Source organism: Cibotium barometz, chromosome 18 (genome assembly GCF_041138505.1).
Source record: "Cibotium barometz isolate CiBa-2024 chromosome 18, ASM4113850v1, whole genome shotgun sequence".
NCBI lineage: Eukaryota > Viridiplantae > Streptophyta > Polypodiopsida > Cyatheales > Cibotiaceae > Cibotium > Cibotium barometz.
In genome coordinates, this window is record NC_141063.1 from 44,170,582 (window position 1) to 44,197,859 (window position 27,278).

The 27,278-nt window shown below is 45.3% G+C and overlaps 1 protein-coding gene across 6 annotated transcripts in view; it reads left to right on the top strand.

The window, feature by feature from the left end:
• Positions 1-26,551, top strand: part of LOC147629393 (uncharacterized) — a 124,720-nt gene extending 98,169 nt beyond the window's left edge. For 5 of the 6 annotated variants that reach the window (XM_086812642.1, XM_086812647.1, XM_086812643.1 and 2 more), the window contains 2 exons: positions 23,099-23,272; positions 25,888-26,551. In XM_086812642.1, coding sequence (XP_086668768.1) covers positions 23,099-23,272; positions 25,888-26,166 — 453 coding nt within the window. In that variant the 3' untranslated portion in view covers positions 26,167-26,551. The remainder of the gene's footprint in view (positions 1-23,098; positions 23,273-25,887) is intronic. The other variant, XM_086812646.1, reaches the window with a different exon arrangement.
• Positions 26,552-27,278: the final 727 nt, after the last annotated feature.

A 27,278-nucleotide genomic window follows, 5' to 3' on the forward strand; every position in this document is an offset into this window, starting at 1 on the left:
TTCAGTGATCATCCCTCAGTGTTTTCTCCTACAGCACTAGGCGCCTCAACGCATGAGCATTCAGCCACCCTGCATCAGCAAAACACATCAGTTCGGCATTCAGCCAGCAGTTCACCTTGCGTTTTCTGCATCCATACAGTTTTGAGCATTCATCATCTCATCATTTTGCTCCAGCCACTTGGTGAAGGTAAAACGCAGCATTCATAATCATTTACAGCATTCATACTCAGTCTAGAACAGTCCCAAATATCCCCTCTCTCAGCCTTAGCTTTGCATCTCTCCCTCATTCCATTGGGAAGAGTGCATAGGCTCGAGATTGGACATCATTGGTGCTTCTACAATCGTGTACAGTTCAGCCCAACTCTTGGTCTTCAAAGGTCTTGTGTTTGGTTTATCGTCAGTCACATCGTCAGTCTCTTCGAAGATAATAAAGCAAATACTATCTCGGTAACGGGATAGGGGGCCCATCAGTGGGTAATTCGGGACCCCATACGGTGTACAGTTCTCATCTCTCTCTCATATCTCTTAAAAGTTTGAAGTCTTAAAGTGGATTGCTAAACTTGCGAAACTCAGGATACAGAAGACGGTGCGAGCGTTTGTATGACAGGATCCTCCAATACGAATACTTCCGCTACATGTTACATTGGTATCAGATTTAGCTTGTCCACACACACTGTATCCTAGCGTGAGGGCATCCTTGGATGGTCAGATTGCGTTCCGGCACAACCACCGACTTTAGCATCATGTCTACAGAGGAGAGTACCCATCAGCCGGAAGAAGTCTCCCCCGAAGGAGACCTTGCTCTTCTGACTACAGCAGACACCATAGCTCTTCTTAGAGCTTAGAACTAGCTACTCATGGAGCGTCTCCAACTCTAGGAGGCAACAGTAGCACGTCCTCCTCCGCCTCCAGCAGTCCCCGACTACATCTCCCTCTTCTTTCAGATGGAACAACAATGAAGAGAAGACGAGGCCAGACGGAGAGAAGAAAAAGCAGAAGCAGAAGCAGAAGCAAGAAAACAACAAGAAAAAGCAGAAAGACGGGACTATAAGGAAGCCCAACGCAGTATCGACGAAAACTGGCGTTAGGCTGAACTCGTCGCTCGGGAGCACCAACGAGAGCTCGATCGAGAACGTATGTTACTCGAGCACCAAAGGGAAAAGGAGGCCATTCATCTTAGATACCAGCACCTCTCTTCAACTTCCCCCGCCTCAGGTGCCACCAGCCAGCTGTCCGCAGCATCAACTACCGTCATTCGCAGTCAACCAAATTTCAGTAAGTATGATGGTAAGTGTGATCATTTAGCAGTTAATCAATTCATTCATCAATTTACTGCTCATTTTCCATTAGCTAGGATCACAGATTCTGAGGATAGAGTCCACGTAGCGGCTCCCCATCTCACTAGTGAGGTAATCACTTGGTGGCAGCATGGTCTAATCTTTATACAGACCAGACCACAGTGTCACAGCTTTTAGCTGGGATACATTTGTCCATGACCTGAAGACCAGATTCCTCCCGCCCCATTACATGACCGGTCTGGCAGATGAGTTCTATGGACTCAGACAGAACAGATCCCCAGTGCTTTAGTTTTCCGGCAAGATTATTACTTTAGCACAGCAGTTAGGACTATCTGCGCAGGCCAAGATGGAGCAATTCATTCGTGGATTGGATCCTAACATTCAGTTCACAGTTCGCAACTTTGAACCTAGTACATATGACCGGGCTTTGACTCTCGCTCAGAATGAAGAAAATGAAAATGAACGGAGGCAAGCCCAAACAGTCATCCCAGTCCAGTACCAAACCCCAGCAACAACAATTTGCTGCACAGCCAGGGAAAGGTAATGCATCTTCTAAAAATGCTAAGAAGGACGGCAGTAATAGCTCCAGTTCAGGGGGTATGAAAGATAAAGAGTCTAAACCTTAAAAAAACCCGATGAAAAGGCTAAAGCAGGCATTACTAGAGGTTATCTTACTCCAAAGGAGCAAAAGAAGTATCAGTCAGAAAACAGATGTTTTTTCTATCACATCATAGGGCATGGTAAGAAGGATTGCCACAAATGGCAAGCGGCACAAGCCGCCAAAGCTCCTTCTGCCACAGTTGCCACAGCATCCCCAGCTCCTCCAACCCCGCCTACTAGCACCAATGCGGTTCAACTTTTACCTTCTATGCATCCTATGCCATCCGTGGTATTTGATGCTAAGCAGGAGGGTGAGAGCCATGCTGCACAGAAAAGCCTCATCCGAGCTATGGCTCAAGGATCGACAGTTTGTAGTCCTTTTCGATATGGGCAGTTCTGAGGATGCCATCTATCCCCGGTTGGCTAACAAAATGAGCTGCACATTAGTCCCATATCATCTGGATGTGGACGGGTTCACACCTGGTCTCCGCACCCACATTTCTCAGAAGGCATAGCAATTTGCCTTTGACGTTCAGAAGGCCTCATTCCAACGAGATTTCATTGTCTCGTTTTGTTGGGGTGCGACATGATCTTAGGAATTCAGTGGTTCCGTCAGTATGAGCCTATTCCCGATTGGGGGCAGGACACTTTTACTATCTGTAAAGGTTTTCTTGAGCTTGTCATGATTCGTGGGGATAGAAGCATTCTTGGTATCCCATTGATTTCACATCTCCAGGCCCGACGAGCTATCTGCAAGGAAGCATAAGGAGCACTACTTTATGTTTGTGCTCAAACAGCCTCTACCTCATCGGTAGCATCCATCTCATCTTCAGTCCCTCACTTAGCAGACCTCCTGTCCAGACATCAGGACATATGCTCAGGGACGATCTCCCGCCCAGTCTCCCACCCTCTCGCCCTGAGGACCATCACATTGATTTGATCCCAAGATCGGATCCTCCTAGCAAGTTTCCCTATCGTCTTTCCAAGACTTTAAAGGGCGAGTTAGAAAAACAGTTATCTGAGCTCCTTCGAGCCGGTGTTACGACCCTGTGTTTTCCTCTGGACAGTATGCAGGTGTGAACGGGGACATGGTGGACAGTGTGAATGGCATCAGGTTGGAGTCAAAAAGGAAGCCCATGTGTGGAAAACCCCAAGTGTGAAGGGGGGCAAAGAGATTTTAACCTAAAAGGTTTTGAAAACCTTTAAAGTCATTTTTAAGGCCTTTCATTAAAGAAAAACGTGTCCCTTATGCTATTTTGGGGCCACGTGTGCTTTTTGGAAGAAGTGGGCTGCAAGGAAGCATGGGGATGAACAGCACGTAGGCTTTCTCTCTCTTGCTAAGAGTCGACTGCAGCATACACACGTGTTTTTCTCTTGGAAAGGGTGGGCGGCTGGACTGCAGCTACACGCAAGAGATTTGGTTTATGGGAAAGCTGGCGTCTGGTTGGGCTGTACGCTGAGGACACACAAGTTTTTCCCTCTTTGCCACAGGCTTGTGTACTGGTCGGGCAGCACACAGTCTCTCTCTCTTTTGATTTAGGAAGGCTGGCGGGCTGGGCTATTAAGGCACAGAAGCTACAGGCGCAAGTGAATAGTTCCACACGCATGCTTTTTGGGGAGAGAATACTGGCTGTCTGCTGCGCTACAGAAAGCACAGGCGCAGACTGAACCTCTCTTTTCCTCGTGTCTTTTTCTCTATTGTGGAAAGCGACATAAAGACTGTAAGTCTCTCTTTCTTTGTGAGCAAGTGCGACTGCAGGTGATGTCTTTCGGAGTCTCTCTTTTCACTGGCTCAAGACTGTTCCAGAGTGGTTCTCTCTAGCCCTTTGTGAGAGGAAGGGTTTGACAGTTCAGAGGGTGGAAACAGGACAATTTATGGGCTGTTTTTGTGTGGCTGCAAATTCAGCTATGTGCTTGGGTTTTTGGCTGCAAGTACAAGGTCATTTGGTTATGTTTCTTGGCATGGGAGTGAAGCAAGCTCGCATGGCTGCGTGCTCATGGAGCAGATTGTTTTCTTCCTGCTAGAAAGGAACAGTGGGACCTACAGTTATGGGCATCTCTATGTTGCCAGATGTTTCATGAGGGAACATGTAACTAGATGTATGGAAACAGGACAGAAGTTTCAAAAGAGAAACAGGCCTAAGGGTTTCATGCGTAGGTTTCTCGACGAGGAAACATGTTTTTGGGTTTCTCCAAGAGATAGGTCACATGCAGGCAGAAGGTACAGGAATGGACACATGTTTGGTACAGCCTTGCTACTACTGATTGGGCAGGGGACAGGGAATCCATGACAGAGATGGATAGTACCCTTGGAAGGTAGAGAGGGTTTGTACAGGTGTGTCGACTGTATGGTATGCTGTGCTGTGATATTCTTTTGAGAGACAGTTTGGGAGTCTGTGTTGTGATGCAGGAGCACTGGATGTGTCAGGGTGTGATGCTGTTCATAGTGTGAGAGGCTATGGATGGTTGTGGCAGCCTTGATCATGGGAGAAAGCTTCTGTATGCAGACTCAATGTGAGAGAGTCTTTTGATATGAACAATGGCTGGACTTGTTTGGGGATACCGTGTGGACAAGAAGCCAGATGCAGGTTCTTTGCAGGCTTCAGGGGTTCCATTTTGACGGCTGAGTTCCCAGCCTTATATTGTAATCAAAGCTCTTATAATCAATTAAAGAAATACCGCAAGGGGCGCCACTGCGATTTGGGGCCAATCGGTGTCCGTGTACTGTTTGCAGGAGCACTCTAGCTCCCCCTGTTTGTTTTCCTTTTCTAGGTCTTCAATGGTGTTGAAGTGTTTTATGTGCGAGTGTTTGTTTCACCGCCCGTCAGGCCGGTTTCAGCCGGATTCATTCGGCCTTCTTATCTGAGTTTCTCGTTTCCCAAGTGCTATTGTCACAGGAAACGGCCGTTTCCACCCCTAAAAACTCGTTTCTCCGTTTGCATTCCTCGAATGTTTCCGTTTCTGTTTCTCGTTTCTGGTGACTATGCTATGGGGAGACCAGAGTAGAGTACTTAGGCCCCCCAAGCCAATGTTTCATTTGCAAGCAGATGGGACATCTCGCAAGAGCTTGTCCTCGGTGCCAGTCCAAGAGACCGCCTCCGGTGGTTCCGCGGTCCTAGCTCAGATCATCATCAGGGGGTTGGGAGAGATGCATGCCCTCAGGCAGCCAGCACCAGGACCCCCGACCACAGACGACTCTGCTGCCAGAGAGTGGCAGACCGTTGGCCCGCACCAGGGCCACCAGCCGACTTTCAAAGCTGAGCAGCGTCGTCGTGCGCGCTAGGCTAGCAGAGTATAGGAGGATTCAGTTCTGTCAGAGAATTGTTTTGAGTATTTATTGCCGCATCCACCCGTTGGCAATGGGTCCCCCAGTCACTGTGAGGGTCCTACCTCCAGCTCCAGTCTGGCGGCCGTTACCCCATCGAAACTCCTCCTCGAGTTCATGGATTATGTTCTTTATTATGTTCATGGATGCACCACTGGGTGTAACTCCTGCGGGATGGCCATGAGAACATATGTGGGAAAGTACTTGGTAGATGTAGTGTTTGGATGCATTGAGTGCTTTCATATGCTCATGTTGTACCCCCGACGAGCCCCTCCCTGCACCCTCCCTCTCTGGTGGATCACTCCTAGCCGCTTCCATCTCTCTCTTCCCAGCTTCCCCATCCCCATCCCCATTCCCATTCCCCTTCATCGCCTGGTCAGAACCCTCCAAGATCCTCCTTAGGTGTCTTGGCACTTCACTCAGGGAGGACCGCTTCGTCGGCCCTTGCCCATCGTACCGGAAGCACACCATTTTTCACCATACCAAGGCTGGTCAAGACCTGGGCAGGTTTTTGCCGCGCTTGAGCCATCCTTTGAACACTCCCCGCCGCGAGCTGTTGCAACCAAACTTCCCTTAGAGAAACACATATACCAAATGCTCCCTCCAGCATTCTGGCGTAAGACAGTCCTTTAAGAAAACAGGGTTTCTATGCAAGTTTTTAGTTTTTATTTTCTTTTGAATATAATGAGTATATCGTAAATCCGTATCCCTATACTTCTAGATTGCAGGTCTGAATTCCAACAGAATTTCATGAAGCGCCTCCCCTCCCCCCCCCCCCCCCCCATCCTGAATCCTCACTTCCGATTCTTCCCACAGTAGTCCCCCCTGCCGAGTCCCCTCCTCCGCTTCTCCCCGCTGCCCTGGTAGCGCCTTATCTAGAGCGGAGGTAGCCTCCGCCGATGCTTCTTGGAGCCGGTAGAGATGACCATTGCTGCCTCTCCAATGAGGGCTCTCGCCAGAGTCACCAGGTGGGCCCCCTAGGATCCTGGGGCTGCCAGTGGATTACAATTTCTTCCGACGTCTCCTTGTGGAAGGAACTGATATTTTTGAGGAGACAGTGGCTCCCATTTGGATTTGTGTGGTGTTCCATCATTCCAAGCCATCTACGCCAGAGAGTGGCGCGATGATCTTCTCCTTTCCCTTGAGTGAAGTCCCAGGGACGGAGTGGAATTTGAAGTCGGTGGTTGCTTCCATGCAAGGACAGGCAGTAGAGCTTTCGCACCATCTTCATGATCTGCGCATCATAGATGTGCTCACCCATGTCTGGCCCTTGGCTCGAATGGAGCTTGGAGGCTTAGGCCATAGAGATTTGGACGGGGAGGTGGTGTCCTCTAGCCTGGAGGTACTGCTCTTTGTGTTCCTTCATATCTTAGTTGTAGTATCCCTTTCCCCCTCTTAGAGATACCTTCATTGTGACCGATGGGTTTCAGAGTAAGCTTACTCTCGAGCTCGCACAGAGTGGTGATACATGGAGGATAGGATCCATGCCCACCTGGCGCGCTTTTGTCCCATCATTGACTACTCCCGGTTGAAACCCCCACCCAAGACTCTTTGAGTGGAGGGCAGTTCCGAAGGTTCCGCCTCCCACAGAGATTGATATGTGGATTGTCTCATGGAACATTGAGGGTTTGGGGGGGCCTCAGTGCTTTCAGAGGCGAGGTGTCCTTAGAGGAGAGCTCCATAGAGCTGTAGTTGGGAGACCTATCGACATTCTTTTCCTCCAAGAGCACCATCTCTCTAAGTGGCATACCCATTGCTGCGGGAAGATTTTATCAGGCAGGAGTCACACTTTTTGGTCTCCCCTCTTTTGGCCCCTCTAGGACGTAGGGGGGTTAGTATTTCTGTCAGCGAGCCGCTCTTGCCGGCAGTGGTTGGCTCAAGTGTCATAGTCACTGGTGGGCGAGCTCAAAGGGTTACCATTAGGATTGGAGAGGTGTAAGCCTAGCGGGGCGTGCTTCGACAGATTCCACCACGTATCCAAGAAATAGCAAAATAGAGAGAGAAGATAGAGAGAGGGAGAGAGAAGGGTTTAAGGAACTTTGAGCGGGGAACATGCCCTACCCCCTTTAAAGAATTTATTCAGGAACAATCCACGGGCTCGCAAGCCAGATCAATACAACCAATGAATACAAAAGCAAACAGATATGTTGATGTAGAAACCCAAGTCGGGGTTGTGTCGAGGCACAAGATTTATGATGTCGAGCACACCACATAGATGGCCCACAACAATCTCTCACCGGGCTAGTACCCAAATCCAAATCCAATGAACCACAAACTTTTATAAGAGATACACAGGTGATGTGTGTAGATGACAAAGTATATGATAACCAATTGTAGATTCTGTCACCCAATCTGGAATAGAAACAACCCTCAAAAGGCTTCTCCAAAGGTGTATGAACCAGGGTTAGCCCACACGGTTGCATGGAGCAGGTATCCGATGATGGTAGTACGGCAGGCAGTGGCTGACACACAGGCAACAGCGGCGGCAGACGTCAGCAGTCGGATAGATGATGACGGCACTGTTTAGGCGGCAGCCGGCTGGCATAGGCGGCACATAGGCTAGCATTGGCGGCACAAATAGAAGGCAGTTCTCTAGCGCCGACTGATTTTGCAGGCTCCACATAGGTGGAGCTGGTGGTGTTGTACGGTGGCGGCTGGCTGGCGTTGGTGGTGCAGGCAGCGCTGAGAGGCAGCAGCGGTAGGTGTACGGAAACAGCCGGATGATGATGATGATGAAGAAGATGATAAGCTCCAAACCTTGTTCGATGATCTTCACGCCCTTCTCCTTGGTGCTCAAGAGAGACTCATGCTTCTTTTATACCTGAGGAAGTCTTGCTTTTTACTTTGGCCTTTTCACTTTGCTTTCTTCTTTTACTTTTAATAATAAAATATTACTCAACTTTTATCAAAAGTTCTTGTGCTTTGCTTTTGTGGCTTTAGGGCCTTTTGGCCCTAGAGCTGCTTTTTGGTCTCTCAGTCTCCTCTTGCTACTGATGCTCCTGGCTCGCGGTCAACTTAGTTTGACTTTTTTCTTTTTTGTGCTTTTTTACCAAAACTAGTGCTTTTCCATGAGCAAACTTTATGGTGCCTGTTCCCATGCTGTCTAGTGTCTGGGCAAGGGTTCCATCATGAAAATAGTGCTAGGAGAGACAAATAGTTACATTCCCTTCCTTAATTGTGGAGTACAAGTGTTCCAAGCATATCCATATGCTCTAAGTACTAGCCCCATGTGGTGAGCTTGTGTATCTGGTCATCCCCATATCTGTCATGTCATCTCCTCATCTAGCAACATCTCTATGCCTTATCTTTGACGAATGGCTTTATTCTTGATGATGGTACTTCTTCATGGCTTGTCACATGTGTTAGATAAAATAAATCCGTTCTTACCTCTAGACAGAAGCTAGTCAACAAGTCTACTGGGTATTCTAGGTATTGGCCAAGTAGTCTGGAGCCCGATGGACTATCACATGCCATAAATCCAAGCATTGTCCACACATCAAAAACAGCACACAAAGTCAAAGAAATTCAAACATACATCAGTATGCAATACATAAGTAAAGATCCTCCTGTTCATGGATTGTCTTGTCTGGTCTCATCAGAAACCGGTGCTGAGCTATCTGGCTCCTGAAGGAAACCGCTCAGTCAATCATCAGGGCCATCTGGTCACTAGGACCGCCCGAGTGTTCATCAATAGTCATCTAGGCTATCTGGTCGCACTAACTGTCCGACTTTGAAATCCAATATAGTCATCTGGGCTATCTGCTCGCAACATTGACCGCCCGACTGTTCATCAATAGTCATCTGGACTATTTGGTTGCACTGACTGCCCAACTATGAAATCCAAGATATTTGGCACAAAGGTTGTCCAAGTACAAATCTTGCTCCTTGGGTCATCTGGTATGCAACCGACCCAAACTAGAGCATATCCAATTAACCATTACATAAGCAGAATATTGATCAATTACATTCCAAAATATATATATACAATGAAGAGGGCTAGAGGTACACTCTTTCCCTCTTGAATCTGTCTTGTTCACAAGGCATCTATGCCTGTACTTCTAGTACATGTGGACCAACTGCTTCCTCATAAGCTCGAAGTATATGTGGATAGTCCTTGAAGTACTCCTCTGGCATCCGTTTCGCATCCAATCTGTCTTGGTTGCAAAATCTCTTCTTACTCTTTCACCTCTGGTGGATCCTCCAATACAAGCTCCTCTGGGGGTAGTCCCGTATATGGTTTCATTAAACTGACATGGAAGGCATTATGTATCCTCTAATGTGTCGGAAGGTCCAAACGATAGCATACATCGTTGATCTTCTCTGTAATCTAAAAACGTCCATAATACCTAGGAGCAAGCTTTGGGTCCTTGTGTTCCATGGCTTTAGACCGAGTCTTGCTTTCTCGAATCTCAACAAGACCCAATTTCCTTCTTCAAATGAGACCTTCCTTCCATCTTATCTGCAACTTTCTTTTGCTTGGCTTGAGATGTCTCAATAGACCTTCGAACCTGTGCAAAAGCTGTATCCAAATCTCGAACAAACTCATCCGCATGGAAGATCTCTTTCTTGGTTCTAAGCACGGGCAACAGCAATGGTTTGCCATAAATAATCTCAAAAGGGGCTTTGCTTGTCGATGAATGAACTATGTTGTTGTAAGCATACTCAACCAAAGGCAAATATTTTTCCCATCGATTCTTTACTTCGAGATCGTAACACTTTAGCATATCTAAGATAGTGAGATTTGCAATCACACTTTGTCCATCGGTTTGAGGATGAAAATTCAGCTTTGACCCCATATTGTCGAAAAGAGCTCTCCAAAAGAAACTGGTAGTCCGAGGATCTCTATCCCTCACAATGGACTTAGGCAATCCATGGTGCTTGACAATCTACTGAATAAACAATCTCGCCATATGCTCTGTGCGAATAGTCTTCTTCACTGGAATGAAGTGGGCTTGCTTACTAAATCTATCAACAATAGTCCATATTCCATCATTCCCATGTCTTGACTTTGGCAATCCAAAGATAAAATCCATAGCAATACTCTTCCATGGAACATTCGGAATTGGCAATGGTTGTAATAGTCCTATCGGCTTTTGTCAATAAAACTTGACCTTCTGACAAACCAGACATTCTTGAACATATTTGTCAATGTTCTTTCTCATGCTAGGCCAAAAGAAGTAGCTCTCTAAAGCTTGACTTGTAGTCAAGATGTCTCTATGCCCCTTGTAGGGTGGAGCATGGCATTCTTCCATCACTTTTGGCCTCAAATCTTTTGTCACACATAAATAGGTTTGCATCATAAGAAAACCCTCTTTGATGACATAAGAGGTCACCAAGTCTCCATTCTGCAATATCTTTGAAATCCTCATCGATAGCATAAAGATCTTTCATCGAAGTAAAATCCATATGATAATCCCTACAAACCACATGGCTCATGGGTCTCCGAGTAATGCATTTGCTACCTTGTTGTCTTTTCCATGAGTATGGATAATTTGGAAATGAAATTGGGCCAAATAACTAGCCCATCTTATATGCTTTTCGGATATTTTAGGTTGAGACATGAAGTATCTAAGACTTTGATGATCTGTCTTGATAACAAACTCAACACCCATAAGATAGTGCTTCCAAATATTCAATGCATAAATGATAGCCATCAACTCTTTCTCATATGTGGGTGTGGTCTTTTTGGCTCCTTGAAGTCTTCGACTTTCATAGGCCACAACATGGCCCTCTTGGTTCAAGACTGTTCAGATGCAATCTCCCGAAGCATCACATTCAACCATAAAAGGCTTTGACAAATCTGGAATAATCAACACCGGTCCTTTGCTAGCATAAAATTTCAATGCTTCAAAGGATTCTTTTTCAGCTTTGGTCCATCAAAATCCCACGGCTTTCTTTGTCAAATCATGCAATGGACTAGCTACCACTGCAAACCACTTGATAAACTTTCTGTAGTAAGAGCATAAGCCAAGGAAACTTCGAACTGCATGCACACTAGTCAACTTTGGCCATTCCATAATAGCCTTGTTCTTGACTGGATCCATTGTGACCCCTTACTTGGACACACTGTGGCCCAAGCAGTGAATTTCTGACAAAAAGAACTCACTCTTCTTGCCATTCACATATGCTTCTGCAGTTCTTGAAACACAATGTCCAAGTGTTTTCGATGCTCTTCCTCATTTTTAGAATGCATGGCATAATGATTGGATTGTAGACATACAAGAGGAGTACTTATTGAATGAGGAGACATGTCTCAGATTTTTCAAAAATTACAGCAAGGTACTCTTGATGAGTTTCTACATTTTCGACATCAAACGTCTCATATACTACAAGGACAAGGTCTACTTGGTGCCTCACTCATCATACAAGTAAAAGTTTTTGGAAGAAATGCATGCAATCTCTATGGCGGGTACTTGGGAAACTTCAGAACCTATGACAAGATTAGAAAGAGATTCTTTTGGAAGGGAATGTGGAAGGACATACATGTATTTGTGTCAAAGTGTATGCCTTGTCAACTTAACAAAGATCCTACTCATAAGCCGAATAGTTTATTGCAACCTTTGCCTATTCCCGTAGGCAAATGGACTCACATTTCTATGGACTTTGTTACGGCATTACCGTCTACAAAGAGGGGTTGGGACATCTTGTATGTGGTGGTGGATCGTATGACAAAGGTTGCTCCTATGGAGATTGTGAGTGATCGGGATGTCAAATTCATGAGCTTATTTTGGGGCACATTGTTTGCTATCATGGGAACTAAGTTGACGCCTAGCAACGCTTATCATCTAGAGACCGATGGTCAAACAGAAAGGGTGAATAAGTGGGTGGAGACCTATTTGAGGCACTTTTGCTATGAGATCCAAAGTGCATGGGATGAGTGGTTTCCTCTTACTGAATTTGCATACAATAGCACCCCCATCATGAGAGCATCGGCATGTCTCCTTTTGAAGCATTATATGGGTATAAAGTATATGTGCCAATGATGGTCATTAAGTAAAATGCGGTGAATCAAAATGCAAAAAAAGAAAATGTAATCTTTGCTTCAACAATGCAAGATGCACATGAAGCAAGCCCAAGAGAGTATGATGCATTATGCGGATAAGCATAGAAGACACTTGGAGTTAAGGAGGGTGATTATGTGTTCTTGAGGTTGCCAAAATCAAGATATGGATTGCTCGAAGGTAATGCCAATGGTGAAGTAACCGATCAATTGTTACTACCTTCATCGACAAGGATTCATGATGTCTTTCATGTGTCACACTTGAAAGCTTATGTGGGGCCAGCAGTAGTTGTTCATGAGGAATTGCCTCCCTTGGATTAAGGAGTGGTTGAATACCTTTCGGAGAAGGTTTTGGGCAAATGAGATGGGGTTCTTCATAATCGAACTCTTGTGGAATACCTTGTCAAAAGGAAAGGATTGCCCGAAGAGGAGGCTTCATGGCAACCCGCTTCTATGATGGAGCATTACCAAGGGTTGTTGGATGATTTTGATGTTGGATGATTTTGATGAAGCAAATGGGGAGGTATAACATTGAGTAAGCTTGCTAGAAATTCCTGCAAATTCACTATTTTTAGCCCATATGTCTATGGGGTAAGCTCAATGGTTGGAATGAGCTTTGGGAGAGGCATGTACCTTCATGGAGCAAAGACAAGGAGCTGATTTGGGGGTGTCTTATGCAGAATTACAGTAATGCAAGAGTTGCAGGCTTTAGCCTCTACATGCTACATTCACATTTGGAATTGAGGAGATGTTGTGTTCTCCATAATGTTATGTGATTCTAATCAAAGGTTTCGAGGATGAAACCATTCGGGTGGGGATGGTTTGTAATGAAGGGGAACACATTAATTGGGCAACTAGCCATGGACGCCTAAGGCCATGTGAACACACCATGGACCTATATAAGTAATTTAGGGGAGATGGACATTTAACCTTTTTACAATCATGTATACAAGTCTTGAGGCCAAGCTCTTGGCTATGGTGGTACTCTCATTGAGTGCATGTGTGGTACTCCACTTGAGTGTGTCTCTTACCCTAACCCTAATCTCTTTCTTGCAATCATTGAATGTGCCTATGGTCTCCTAGATAGAGCACCTGCAATTACATTCTTCTTTCTAGGTGTAGAATCTGGAAATGAAACATGGACAAAAGTTTTTCCCACCTCGTATACTTCTCGGAAAGCTTAGTTGGGGTCAAAAAATGTCTCAAACTTTGATGATCTGTCTCCACCATGAAATCAGTCCCAAGTAAATAATGCTTCCATGAAGTAAGGACATGAATCACGGTTAGAAGTTCTTTCTCATAAACCTGCAACAAACCAACGAGTGTTTCTCGGCATGTTGCAACCTTCGCCTTTCAAAGGCAACCACGTGTCCTTCTTGTTGCAAAAATGTCCCTATACAATCTCCACTTGCATCACATTCCACCACAAAAGGTTTTTCACTAGGTCTGAAATGACCAATACCAGTCCAGTAGTAAGCCTCTCCTTCAATAGATTGAAGGCATGTTTGTGACGCTCACTCGATCTGAACATTGCTTTCTTCTTCGTTAGATCATGCAATGGAGCGGCAATGGTGGCAAAGTTTCTAATGAACCTCTTGTAATAGGAGCATAACCCCAAGAAACTATGCACTTCATGTACGGATTTCAATTATGGCCAATTCTTGATGGCCTCTAGCTTTGCTGGGTCCATCCGCACTTCTTCCTTAGATACTATATGTCCAAGGTAATGTATCTCTTCTAAGAAAAACTCACTCTTCTTTCCATTGATGAACAACTTGTGCTTCTGCAACTCCTGGAATATCTTAGCTAAATTCTTTCTATGTTCCTCTTTGGTCTTGGAAAAAACAATGATGGCATCAAAGAAAGTACCAGCATACTTCTGATGCGGTCTAAAGATCCAATTCATCATGTGGTTGAAGATAGCCGGAGCATTCGTGAGTCCAAAAGGCATCACCAAATACTCGAACAATCCAAAAGTTGTATGGAAGGCAATCTTGTGAATATCCTGTGGTGGTTGGATCCGAATCTGATGATAGCCACTCTTCAAGTCAATCCGACTAAAGAATGCCTCGCCTTCCAATCGATCCAATATATCATCAACCCTCAGCATAGGAAAGCGTTTCTCGATTATGATCTTGTTCAATTCTCTCTAATCCACACATGTCTATCACACAATCCTTCTTCCATGCACGTGCAGAATGAGCTATCCTTCTTTTGCGCTAGAAGCACTAGAGAACTAGGCCGTATCAACTACTTTGATAACAAGTCTTGCCCTTGTGTCATAATCTCTTCTTATTGTACCGCACTCACACGGTAAGGAGGTCGATTGAGGGGTGAACTCCCCAGAATCCTCTATCACATGATCCTCTGGTCGCTCAGGGGGCAACTCCCTTGGAATAATATCCGTGAAGCAATCCTTGTATCCCCCTAGAAACTGTAGTCTCTCCCTCTCAAGAGAGTTTAAATCTTTCACTGAGTCCTCACTCTTATCCTTTACAAAGATCATATATGCAAAGATGGAAGACTTTATTGGTTTGGAAATAGATACATGGGATACAATAGGGATGGTATCTCCCTTCTTCTCTGCTACAATAGTGATATCCTTATTCTTAAGCTAAAAAGAAATGGTTCTCACGGGAATCTGGATAATAGCACTCTTCCTATGGAACCATGGCATCCCCAAGATGAGATCCGAGTGCTTCAAAGGTGAAATATAGAAATCCTCATGGTCCACATAACCCTGGACATGAATCCTCAACTTACCAATGATAGGTGTTACTACCATTGCATCACCATGAAACACTTGTTCCGCATGCAAGGCTGGTCCCATCTCCTTGGGTTTGATACCCAATTGTTCCGCAAGCTCTATGGAAATGAATTATCTATGGCTCCCATGTCAAACAACACTAGAGAATTCTTGTCCCGCAACTTTGTCCCAAGAGAGGCATAACTCTCTAGCCTCGGGTTCCAAAGTGTTTCCCAATACATCGGGAATCCCACCAACCATTGGCTTAGACTTTTCCTTGGGCTTTACTTGCTCTCTTGGTCCCTTAGGATGATCTGGACATTGGGCCGACATCTGTCCCTCTTTGCCACATCTAAAGCATTTTCCTTCCTTGCGGTAGACCTCTATTAGCTCATTGGTCAAGTTGTGCTTTCCTTTGTAGGACTTTGGAATACCCCTCGGCTTCATAGGTCGAAACTTATTCCTGGATTTCTCACGCTTCTCAAGTACCAAAGACTTTTGATCTCCAATACTTGTCTTTTTCTTTGGTTCATCTACCATGTAATGAAACCGGCCTGACGGGCGGTGAAACAAACACTTGCACATAAAACACTTCAACACCATTGAAGACCTAGAAAAGGAAAACAAACAAGGGGAGCTAGAGTGCTCCTGCAAACAGCACACGGACACCGATTGGCCCCAAAACGCAGTGGCGCCCCTTGCGGTATTTCTTTAATTGATTATAAGAGCTTTGATTACAATAACGCTGGGAACTCAGCCGTCATAGTAGAACTCCTGAAGCCTGCAAAGAATCTGCATCATGGCTTCTTGTCCACACGGCATCCACAAACAAATCCAGCCATTGTTCATATCAAAACACTCCCACACATTGAGTCTGCATACAGAAGCTTTCTCCCATGATCAGGGCTGCCACAACCATCCATAGCCTCTCACCCTATGAACAGCATCACACCCTGACACATCCAGTGCTTCTGCATCACAACACAGACTCCCAAATTGTCTCTCAGAAGAGAACTCGTATCACAGCACAGCATACCATATACCAACCCTCTCTACCTTTCAAGGGTACTATCCATCTTTGTCATGGATTCCCTGTCCCCTGCCCAATCGGTAGCAAGGCTGTACCAAACATGTGTCCATTCCTGTACCTTCTGCCTGCATGTGACCTATCTCTTGGAGAAACCCAAAAACATGCTTCCTCGAGAAACCTACGACCTGTTTCCACATGAAACCCTTAGGCATGTTTCCCTTTGAAACTTCTGTCCTGTTTCCATACAGAACCATTCATGGCACCATTCAACAACAGTGCCAACAACAGCATACATCTAGTTACCTGCTCCCTCATGAAACATCTGGCAACATAGAGATGCCCATATCTGTAGGTCCCTCTGTTCCTTTCTAGCAGGAAGAAAACAATCTGCTCCATGAACGCGTACGCAGCCATGCGAGCTTGCATCACTCCCATGCCAAGAAACATAACCAAGTGACCTGTACTTGCAGCCAAAAACCCAAGTACATAGCTGATTTTGCAGCCAAACAAAAACAGCCCATAAAGAGTCCCGAACCCAAAGCAAAGAGAAGCTGAAAGTTCCATCAGTTGAACGCCATCGACATGATGTCTATGTTCATGAAAAACCAGCCCCTCCTTTCTGCAAAAACACGGCGTCCTCCAAAGAGCACACACCTGGCTGCCTGTGTGTCTAGAGAAACCAACCTGTAAGCTGCAGCCTAACTCTTGTGCAAAAGAGCATGAGTTTCAGCCCTCCGCGCCTGCAGTCCAGCCCACCTTCTGTTCTGCAACCCAACAGTCGCCAGATAAATAGGGCACGTGTGCTACCAATCCAGCCCACCTCCTGTACTGCAGTCGTACACCTGTACTTGCAGTCGTACAGCTGCCTGCGCCGCCTGAATCTGCCACTGCAGCCGCCTGACCTGCGCCGCCTATACCTGCAGCAGCCTGTACCTGCAGCCTGACCTGCGCAGCCCCGTACACTGTACCTGTAGCAGTCGTATACCTGTAGCAGTCGTACAATTCTGCACTGGTTCTTCTGTGCGCAGCCAAAAACCAGCAGCCCCATATGGAGTCGACTTCACCTCTCTTCCACGCATGAGAGCTTGCACACTTCCCAAAAAGCTAGAGAGAGGGAGAAGAGAGAGACGTGGGCCTCCAAAAGTGGAGTAGTCTCTAAAAATTGCCTAGTGGCCTCCTAAGGTTTAAAAACCTTTATAGACTTTAATTTTTGCCCACCAAAGGTTATAAAACCTTTTTAAATTAAAGTCTCTTTGCCCCCTTCACACTTGGGGTTGTCCACACATGGGCTTACTTTTTGACTCCAATCTGATGCCATTCACACTGTCCACCATGTCCCCGTGCACACCTGCATACTGTCCATAGAAAAACATAGGGTCGTGACATACTCCCCTCTTGAAAAATAGCAAGCGTCCTCGATTGCACTCAATGGCACAGTAAGGCATCTTATGAGCAAAGACTCCCCATATGACAAAAGTATTTGGCCCTCCAATGCATCTGGGTGATGAAATAATCATCTTGCACAATAGGCCATGCTGTCACGCCAAAGTGACAAACACCTCTTGCTTGTTCCTTCAGAACCTACAGCAAAAGTCTGAAATCAAATGGAAACACGTTAACTGTGTTAGCCAAAAACAAAACCATGCATCATTCTACATATGACAAACATATGCATGGCACATATATGCATTCACAAACAATATGCTCCTCAAGATGCTCTACCTACTCCAAAGTAACAGTCTAAGGGCTACTCGCAAGCCTTACGCCCATGGGCATCCCGCAGGACCCACGACTAATGGTACAACATGAGCATATGCAAGCACTCAATGCATCCAAACACTACATCCACTAAGTAGCACCTCCGCTCCCTTGTTACAGACAGGCTCAGTTGTCATCTAGGAGTCGCTTGGTGACATCTTTGTATTCACCCGAAGGTACTGAGGCTGACAGTACATCTGCTTATGGGACTTCTATGATCTTGTGTTCTAGACACATGAGATGATGGTTGAGTATGGTTCATAGTCGGCCGCACCTTGAACTATAACTGCAACTATGGATAACTCTAAGTAGGGCATAAGTCTTGCGAGCAGTCCTAGAGTTGGTTTGGTTCATGGCTATATGGATCAAACTCTATTTGTGCATGTATGCATACACTTTTTGAGGTAGAGGTATTTTTGTATATTGGCGCCATTGGATCCTGGTACCATTGAGAATACATTGGGAAATACTCTGGATTGTGTGGTGTGATGCATGTATGTTGGTATGATACATCAAGTGCTTTATTATGTTCATGGATGCACCACTGGGTGTGACTCCTGCGGGATGGCCATGAAACATATGTGGGAAAGTACCCCCCTCTTTTAAGCATCAGGCAATGCTCCAGACCTATGCTCTGCTGAACGTGAATGAGCCGTAACAAGAGTCGACTCCAACTCAAAGGCATCAAGATAAAGCTGCAAATCCTGAGGTGAATCTACTAAGTCACCCTCCTCCATCCACTTCGCATCCATCAGTGAACCTCCTCCATCCACTTCGCATCCATCAGTGAACAGCTCTTGAACTTCACAGGATAGCGATGGGAAACTTTACCCTGTACCTTTCTTTCCTTATGTGCCAGTATCTGCTCGGGAATAAGAACCTCGTCAAGTTCCTCCGCTTCCGTCTGAGCCTCATCTGATACATCCTCAGGCACCCAAAACCTGCTTGCACTCCACCCAAGTGGTAAGCACAAGTCCTCGATGAAGCATAGTAGATCACCACTGCTAAACATAGAAAGAAACTGTCTTCCGAACCCATGAAGCCTCTATGAAGATACGACCGGTGACAAACTGTCGAATGTTTTGCACCATAACACTTCAATTGCTTCTTGTTCCTGGCCGACTACTTCTTGTCCTTGGTGTCTTTTCTCCTGAGCTTCATCTTCAGCTCTTGCTCTTCACCTCATATAGGCAAAGACACACAATCCTGCATTGCCTCCTGCACTTCCCTTTCACTTTCCACATGTTGAAGCTTTTGATGTGACTCTCATGAGACAACCACGAGCTCACCCCCTTAGGAAAGTTGGCGATTGTCCCGGCAACGGAACCTTGAAACCGGCCTGACGGGCGGTGAAACAAACACTCGCACATAAAACACTGCAACACCATTGAAGACCTAGAAAAGGAAAACAAACAACGGGAGCTAGAGTGCTCCTGCAAACAGCACACGAACACCGATTGGCCCCAAAACGTAGTGGCGCCCCTTGCGGTATTTCTTTAATTGATTATAAGAGCTTTGATTACAATAAGGCTGGGAACTCAGCCGTCATAGTAGAACTCCTGAAGCCTGCAAAGAATCTGCATCATGGCTTCTTGTCCACACGGCATCCACAAACAAATCCAGCCATTGTTCATATCAAAACATTGCCACACATTGAGTCTGCATACAGAAGCTTTCTCCCATGATCAAGGCTGCCACAACCATCCATAGCCTCTCACCCTATGAACAGCATCACACCCTGACACATCCAGTGCTTCTGCATCACAACACAAACTCCCAAACTGTCTCTCAGAAGAGAACTCGTATCACAGCAGAGCATACCATACAGTCGACACACCTGTACCAATCCTCTCTACCTTTCAAGGGTACTATCCATCTCTGTCATGGATTCCCTGTCCCCTACCCAATCGGTAGCAAGGCTGTACCAAACATGTGTCCATTCCTGTACCTTCTGCCTGCATGTGACCTATCTCCTGGAGAAACCCAAAAACATGCTTCCTCGAGAAACCTACGACCTGTTTCCACATGAAACCCTTAGGCATGTTTCCCTTTGAAACTTCTGTCGTGTTTCCATACAGAACCATTCATGGCACCATTCAACAACAGTGCCAACAACAGCATACATCTAGTTACCTGTTCCCTCATGAAACATCTGGCAACATAGAGATGCCCATATCTGTAGGTCCCTCTGTTCCTTTCTAGCAGGAAGAAAACAATCTGCTCCATGAACGCGTACGCAGCCATGCGAGCTTGCATCACTCCCATGCCAAGAAACATAACCAAGTGACCTGTACTTGCAGCCAAAAACCCAAGTACATAGCTGAATTTGCAGCCAAACAAAAACAGCCCATAAAGAGTCCCGAACCCAAAGCAAAGAGAAGCTGAAAGTTCCATCAGTTGAACGCCATCGACATGATGTCTATGTTCATGAAAAACCAGCCCCTCCTTTCTGCAAAAACACGGCGTCCTCCAAAGAGCACACACCTGGCTGCCTGTGTGTCTAGAGAAACCAACCTGTAAGCTGCAGCCTAACTCTTGTGCAAAAGAGCATGAGTTTCAGCCCTCTGCGCCTGCAGTCCAGCCCACCTTCTGTTCTGCAACCCAACAGTCGCCAGATAAATAAGGCATGTGTGCTACCAATCCAGCCCACCTCCTGTACTGCAGTTGTACACCTGTACCTGCAGTCGTACAGCTGCCTGCGCCGCCTGAATCTGCCACTGTAGCCGCCTGACCTGCATCGCCTGTACCTGCAGCAGCCTGACCTGCACAGCCTGTACCTGCAGCAGCCGTACACTGTACCTATAGCAGTCGTACAATTCTGCACTGGTTCTTCTGTGCGCAGCCAAAAACCAGCAGCCCCATATGCAGTCGACTTCACCTCTCTTCCACGCATGAGAGCTTGCACACTTCCCAAAAAGCTAGAGAGAGGGAGAAGAGAGAGACGTGGGTCTCCAAAAGTGAAGTAGTCTCTAAAAATTGCCTAGTGACCTCCTAAGGTTTAAAACCTTTATAGACTTTAATTTTTGCCCACCAAAGGTTATAAAACCTTTTTAAATTAAAGTCTCTTTGCCCCCTTCACACTTGGAGTTGTCCACACATGGGCTTACTTTTTGACTCCAATCTGATGCCATTCACACTGTCCACCATGTCCCCGTGCACACCTGCATACTGTCCATAGAAAAACACAGGGTCGTGACATGTAGACCCTGGCAGCAACTAAAGCTGACTGCATCAAATCTTGGATGGTATTATTCGGATGTACATTCATAAAATCTCAAATGTTGTCACGCAAATTGGCCTGATACTTTCTTGACTTAGACTTCTTAGGAATCTTCTTAAAAGGAGTAATCTTGAGATATGCATCCCAAAATTTCTTGTTGTAGTGATCAATTGTCTCACTTGTTTCCATCGGCAATCTTTCCCATGCAAGGTGCATATCATCTTGAAACTTCTTAGGTAAAAACTGATCATAAAATTGCTTCTTGACATCTTTCCATTTCTTGGGACATGTTTCCTCAACCATGAGTGCACCCCACCATGCATTGGCTGTCTCCGTAAGATGTAAACTAGCCATGCGAATCTTGGATGACTCCGAATAGTTTTTGGAACCAAAAGCAATATCAAATTGGTGGATAAAAATGAGGGCTTTGTCTGTGTAAACATAAGCTCCATCATATGGTGTAAACCGCACCGTCCTTCCTCCTCCTTTGAACTCCTTAGCTTTGCGCTTACCTTTCTTCCCTTTCTTTCTATGCCATCGAGAGGGTGACCTAGAAGGGGAAGAAGAAGAAGATGATGATGAGGAAGAAGAAAGGCTTGATGAAGAAGATGGGCTCTTGGACCTTTTCCGACTATGTTGGCTTTTCCCACGATGAGAGTGTAACCTTCGCTCTGATACCATTGTAACAGGACTTTGTAAGGGATGTGACACGGGTACTTAGCTTATCTTCAAGAAAACAACAAATTCACGTGTAAAACCTTGAGAAAATGTGAAAATAAACGAGAGAGAGAGAGAGAGAGAGAGAGAGAGAGAGTAGAGAGAGAAGACACTACACTAGGGATCGGCCCAAGGCTATTCCGACCCCTACTGTGGTGTCTTCTCTATCTACTCTCTCTCTCTCTCTTGTTTATTTCAGATTTTCTCAGGTTTTACGTGTGAATTTGTTGTTTTCTTGAAGATAAGCTAAGTACCCATACCGCAACCCTTACGAAGGCCTGTTACAACTTGTTTCTAAGCTTCCTCTATCTTCATTGACTTGGCACCGGACCACAAAGGTAGTTCACCTTCGGGTAGACATTGAGGGGGGGTCTTGGATGTCAATGTTCTACCCTCATATTGTGATGTCTAGGCATGGGCTAGCTCATGTATGTATAGCTCCCATTACAATGAGTATTGAGTGTCGAGCAGATTTGACACACTACAAGTAGGCTACATGCTTGGGTGGACTGTCATTCCCATAATAGAACACACATGGGGTTTGCAAACTTCACTCACAGATTTTATCCTGAGATTGTGGGGGCCAAACAGGTACATCTGTGATTCTGGATGGGCTGAGATGTTGCAGCATTGCCATAGGTTTGTGACCAGCATTATTGGCAGGTGGACATGGAATAATCGTGTCAACCTAGTTTGCACCTACAAAAAGATGACCACCTTGACCAAACACTGTTCACACAGGCTATTTACATAATCACACTCCAGCCCATTCTCTTGCCAATCATCTGCCTTACTGTCTATTGCACCATAGCTTCTTCTAGCACACAACCTCCCATCTCAACAGTTCCAGACCTGTGGGGGCTAATAGCCATCTGGTGTATCACATCACTAATTTGGTATTGCTCTATATTTCTATTATGGTTGTCTTATGAAAGATCCTACTTCATGTGAGTGTTGCCTGCATACAATGGATGTTGTATCCTCTTGCACTGTTCTTGCTGTTGCATCGCTTTTTGTATCATATTTTCCTCTTTGCAATGCTAGGCTTTCGTGTCTGTTTTATCTGCTTATTTACTCCACAATATTCATTTTCCCATTTCTATGCCGTTCTACCATCTTCCAAGTAGTAAGTCGACACATAAAGGTTTTTTTGAGAGATTGCTTGACAGCTTTGGTAGGCAATTGAAGCTTGCGTTAACCTTACCTAACCTCTGCCAAAGACCTTCTAGGACTACAGCACTCCAACAAAAAACCTCTACCCTTTCCTGGAAGGATAAAACTTTTTACATAATTGTTTTCACTAGTAATAAGGCACGAGTAATGAACTGGAGGTGTCTACTGGTTGCTGTTGTTGAAAGGATAAATGCTTTGTCGTTCTAGTAACTAACTCAATTTGGGAGATAGATCGTTTCTCTGATGCAGGAGAATGAAGACATGCATACGGCAATCTCAATTTTGCAGAAAAAGTTGCAAGAGTCCTCGTATGCTGCAAAGTCATGGGCAAACAAACTGAAGGAAAGTTTATCAGGGAAGACGGAACTTGAAAAGGAAGTCCACAGTCTGAAAACACATCTTAAGGTATGGACAAGTCAATTACAATTGTGCTCAAACTGAAGGTATGGATCATGACAGTAGCACTACATTTCAGATGTTATGTTTTCATATTTCAAACAGAAAAAAAAGCCTCAATATCTGCTGGAATGGATACCTAAGTTCTGGTGGTTTACTAGACAAACGAATTTTTGTCTTTTTCATTCAATAAACAATGACATTTCTGAAAAAGTGAGCCATTTTCTCCTTGTCATGAATTCGGTTTCTTCATAGAGACTCCATTTATCAGGGCACTGGTTGGCTTTTTCCTTGAGTTTCTAGTCTTTTGTGCATCAAGTCCCGTCGTTAGGCCCACTACAATAACTCTGAAAAAAGATATGGAAGGTAGTAATAGCATATCCTACAAGAACGAACTTCTTGGGATCTGCTGCCCTTGTTAGAAAATGGCACAGGAGGGTCACGGTAGTTGCATTGCAGGTATGCAGGCACCATCGGTTGGTTCAAGCCCCACGGCCTTCAGATGGACCACCTCCGTCCCTTAGAGTACAGCCTAGACTCTGGCTTTCTTGATCTCTCATGGTAGGAGATCAATGGGCAACATTCACCTGGATTCGACTCGGCTCCATGCAGACCAGACATGGATATCCCCCATAGTGCATTTCTTGAGGATCACTGGGGATGGATTCATTGAGAGGCCCATTTATCTCCACGGACATGTCCCATGCCATGAGGATTGCCATTGTTAGCTAAGGGTGTTGTCACATCACCTTTGGATTGAGACAGGGAGAAAGAAAGAAAGTTGTATAAACATCTTCAAAAGACCCAAGGGTCAATGAGACCAAAAAGTAGTACACTGAATCATGGGAATCCTGAGTCACAGAAAAAAAGTGAAAAAAAGAAACTAGCTAATAGCATTGTGAGAGCCAGATGGCTGATACAATATGTCACTATGTGGAATGAATGGGAGATAGTATAGCAAGACTCAGCAATGTTGTGAGAGCCAGATGGCTGATACAATATGTCACTTTGTGGAATGAATGGGAGATAGTATAGCAAGACTCAGCAGCTAATAATGCCAGCTGTACTATTCTCTTGCCTGGGATCAGAGCTCTCAATGTTAGGATCTGCAGCTGATGGGTAGAAACGTCGGGATGCTTGGGATCAGGGGTGTCTGGCCCCCTGAATGGATCTAGCCCTCTCTCTGGTGACCCCCCTGGGTGCGTGGCCCAGAGGATGGTAACCTTTGAAGTGGACGGGTGTGCATCAAAAAAATCTGTAATGGAGGTTTGAGAAGGGTCTCGGTGGCTGTCTCTCAGAGTGCTGCCTGAGCATGACCTCTGTGTGATGACAAAGCTCTAGTAAGTACATGCTCAGATATCTCGATCCTCATACTGCATGCCCTTGGAGGTCATGTAGTTGGATACATTATGAGTCCGGGAGTCCGGGCACAAGCAGTACTTTTGCTGCCTTTCTCTATTGTACACACAGGGTCTATGTAGTATGTTGGCCCTGTTTTCCTTTCAGGAGCTCCTTTTTTGTTTTGTTATTGAGTTTACTCATGGATCATATGTAACATCTTTTTGGTCTGATAAATCCTTTGGGTCTATTGTAGACGTTAATAACATCTCTCTCTTGTTGGCCACGAAAGTCATGCTATCAAGACCACGAAATTTCTTCCAGTATCTTTTAACAAGGAATATTGGTGGAGGTGGTGGGCTTTTCTAGGTATCTCGGAATAGAAGTCCATCCAATCATAAAGCCAAATCGCCGAAAAATAAGTTCAGGCCATCAATGCACTCAATTTGGGAAGGTGCTGGTCGAATTCTAAGCTTTGAGCAGGCTGCAGTGGCCACCACTATATGCAGGTGATGATAACCAGTGGGGCAGCGGCTCATGGAACCAAAAGCCGGAGTGCCGAGACTGCCGGGTGTGTGGTGGGGGGAAGGAGCTGGAGATAGAGGAGGAAGAAAAAGGCAAAGGGAAAGTAACAGAAGGGGCAGGTAGAGGAAGAAGAAGGCCAGACAGAAAAAGAGGGAGGGCGGACGCGGGGCTAAGAAAAATGGGGGAATGAGGGTGAGGTAGAGACGATGGGTGGCACAAGAGAAGAAGAGAAGGGATGGGCTGCAGATGGCAAAGGAAGAAGAGAGAGCTGTGGTGAGAGTAGTATATGGGAGGAGGCGGCGGCGGAGCGGAGGGGGAAAGCTGCAGGCAAGCCGGGGTGCACCCGTAGCCAAGAGGAGGCACCGTGCAAATCGTGTGGGATATTGACTACTAGGAGGTTTGTAGGGCAATAGTGGACTGGTGGGCGCATACGGTCCTCTGATGGCATTATCATCTATGAAGTAATAATGTGAAATAGAGGTGGATGATCTGGTAGTGCCCTATAACACTGCCTACCCCCTCCTCTTTAAAACCAATTTTAGTGATTTTGGCCCTTCAGGGCACCTGCTGTATTCTCATGCACGTTTCTGTTTTTCTTTTTGACACCAATCAGGCTATGTTCTTACTAAGGTTGGTTAGATCTTTTACTAAACTCTAGCACAGGAATCTAGACTGGAGCCTAATTATAATCATCCTTCTTAAAGCTTTGTTTGTCTTAGCAGAATTCCTTTCATTGATTGCTGACACCAAGGTGAATGCAGAGATTGAAGGCAAGGCAAAACAAATCAAGTGAAAATCTTGAAAAGGGACTAGCAGCAGAGACTCCAAGTATGGCATCTCAATCAGCAAAACGTGAAAGGCAAAGAAGCAAGTCGTGCATTGAGGAGTTAGAGGAGCATCCAGGATTGCGAGACAAGGTTGATAAAATTACAAGCTGTTGTTCCCAAAGCACCTGTAACAGACGTCAAATGCTGCTGTACTTCTTTGTAGTTCTAAATGCAAGCTTCTTAATAGGGTTCTGGATTCTGTGGCATAGCTGATTATAATTAGGCCTCCGGACGGATGCAATCCATGCATGTAGCTAATTTTGTTAGATGAAGAAGATAAGATAAGATAAATGTGGCCACGTTTTTCTGTGCGGTGTACGTGTGCGTGCCTAGCAAAGGTAAGACTGTCAATGGCTTCATTTAGTTTCACTTCCTAGTTCATGGCTCTTTAAATGGTTTTAGTGGTAAATTTAAATGCTAAATGAGGTTAAATACTCTTATTACCCTCTCTTTCTTTGAGTGACGTCCTCTCTTTCTTTGGGTGACGTGGACAGGCACCACATGTGTCAAGCTTCAAACCTAGAAACTTTTGGAAGGCCAAGAATTTTATCCACTTTTAATTTTTTTAATAAATAAACTCTCCCTTGGGTTTAATTCTCTTTCACCCTTCAAAATGTTGTGTGTGTGTGTGTGTGTGTGGACATCGCCTCAATGTACACTATCTTTTATGTTGATTCTGTTGTCGTCTCCAAAAAGACTATGCAAGTGCGATGGCCCATCTTTCTAGTCGAAGCTTGGTATTTCTTTTTTCATGTTGTCTTGACATCCATGTAATGGATCATATGTAAGATCTCTTTGGTGTTTTAGACTCTTCGGGTCTTTTGTAGATGTTAATACAAACTTTCTTTCTTTCTTTCTCTTCCATATTTCCTTACCATATGAGGTAATAATGCTTGGCATGAAGAAGTCACTTGTTTGGGAGATTGTAAAGCTCCAAGAGCGAGCAAACTCTTGCCCAAGTTTTTTAGCTTGACACGATTCCACTCCACCTAAGAGGTTGAGAGTTCGAATTGGGACTCCTCATGCAAAAGAAGTCTTTGACAATAAAGGGAAAGGATAACAATTTTTGGTTTATGTGGTGTAGGTGGGTCAAACATGAAATAGTGAGGTGGCCCAATTCTACTTATCTCATTTTCTTTGCACATGGATGCACATTGGACTATGTCTTAGGATTATCTCTTCTCTCTTATTATCAATTTTCTTAAGCACCTATCCCACAAGTAGGAGATCTGTTGCATATGCCTTTTTTGCCTACTTTGGCATTTAAAAAAAACCACCACCCCTAAGGAAATTTTGTGCTCATGCTATAGTTTATGTCCACTATC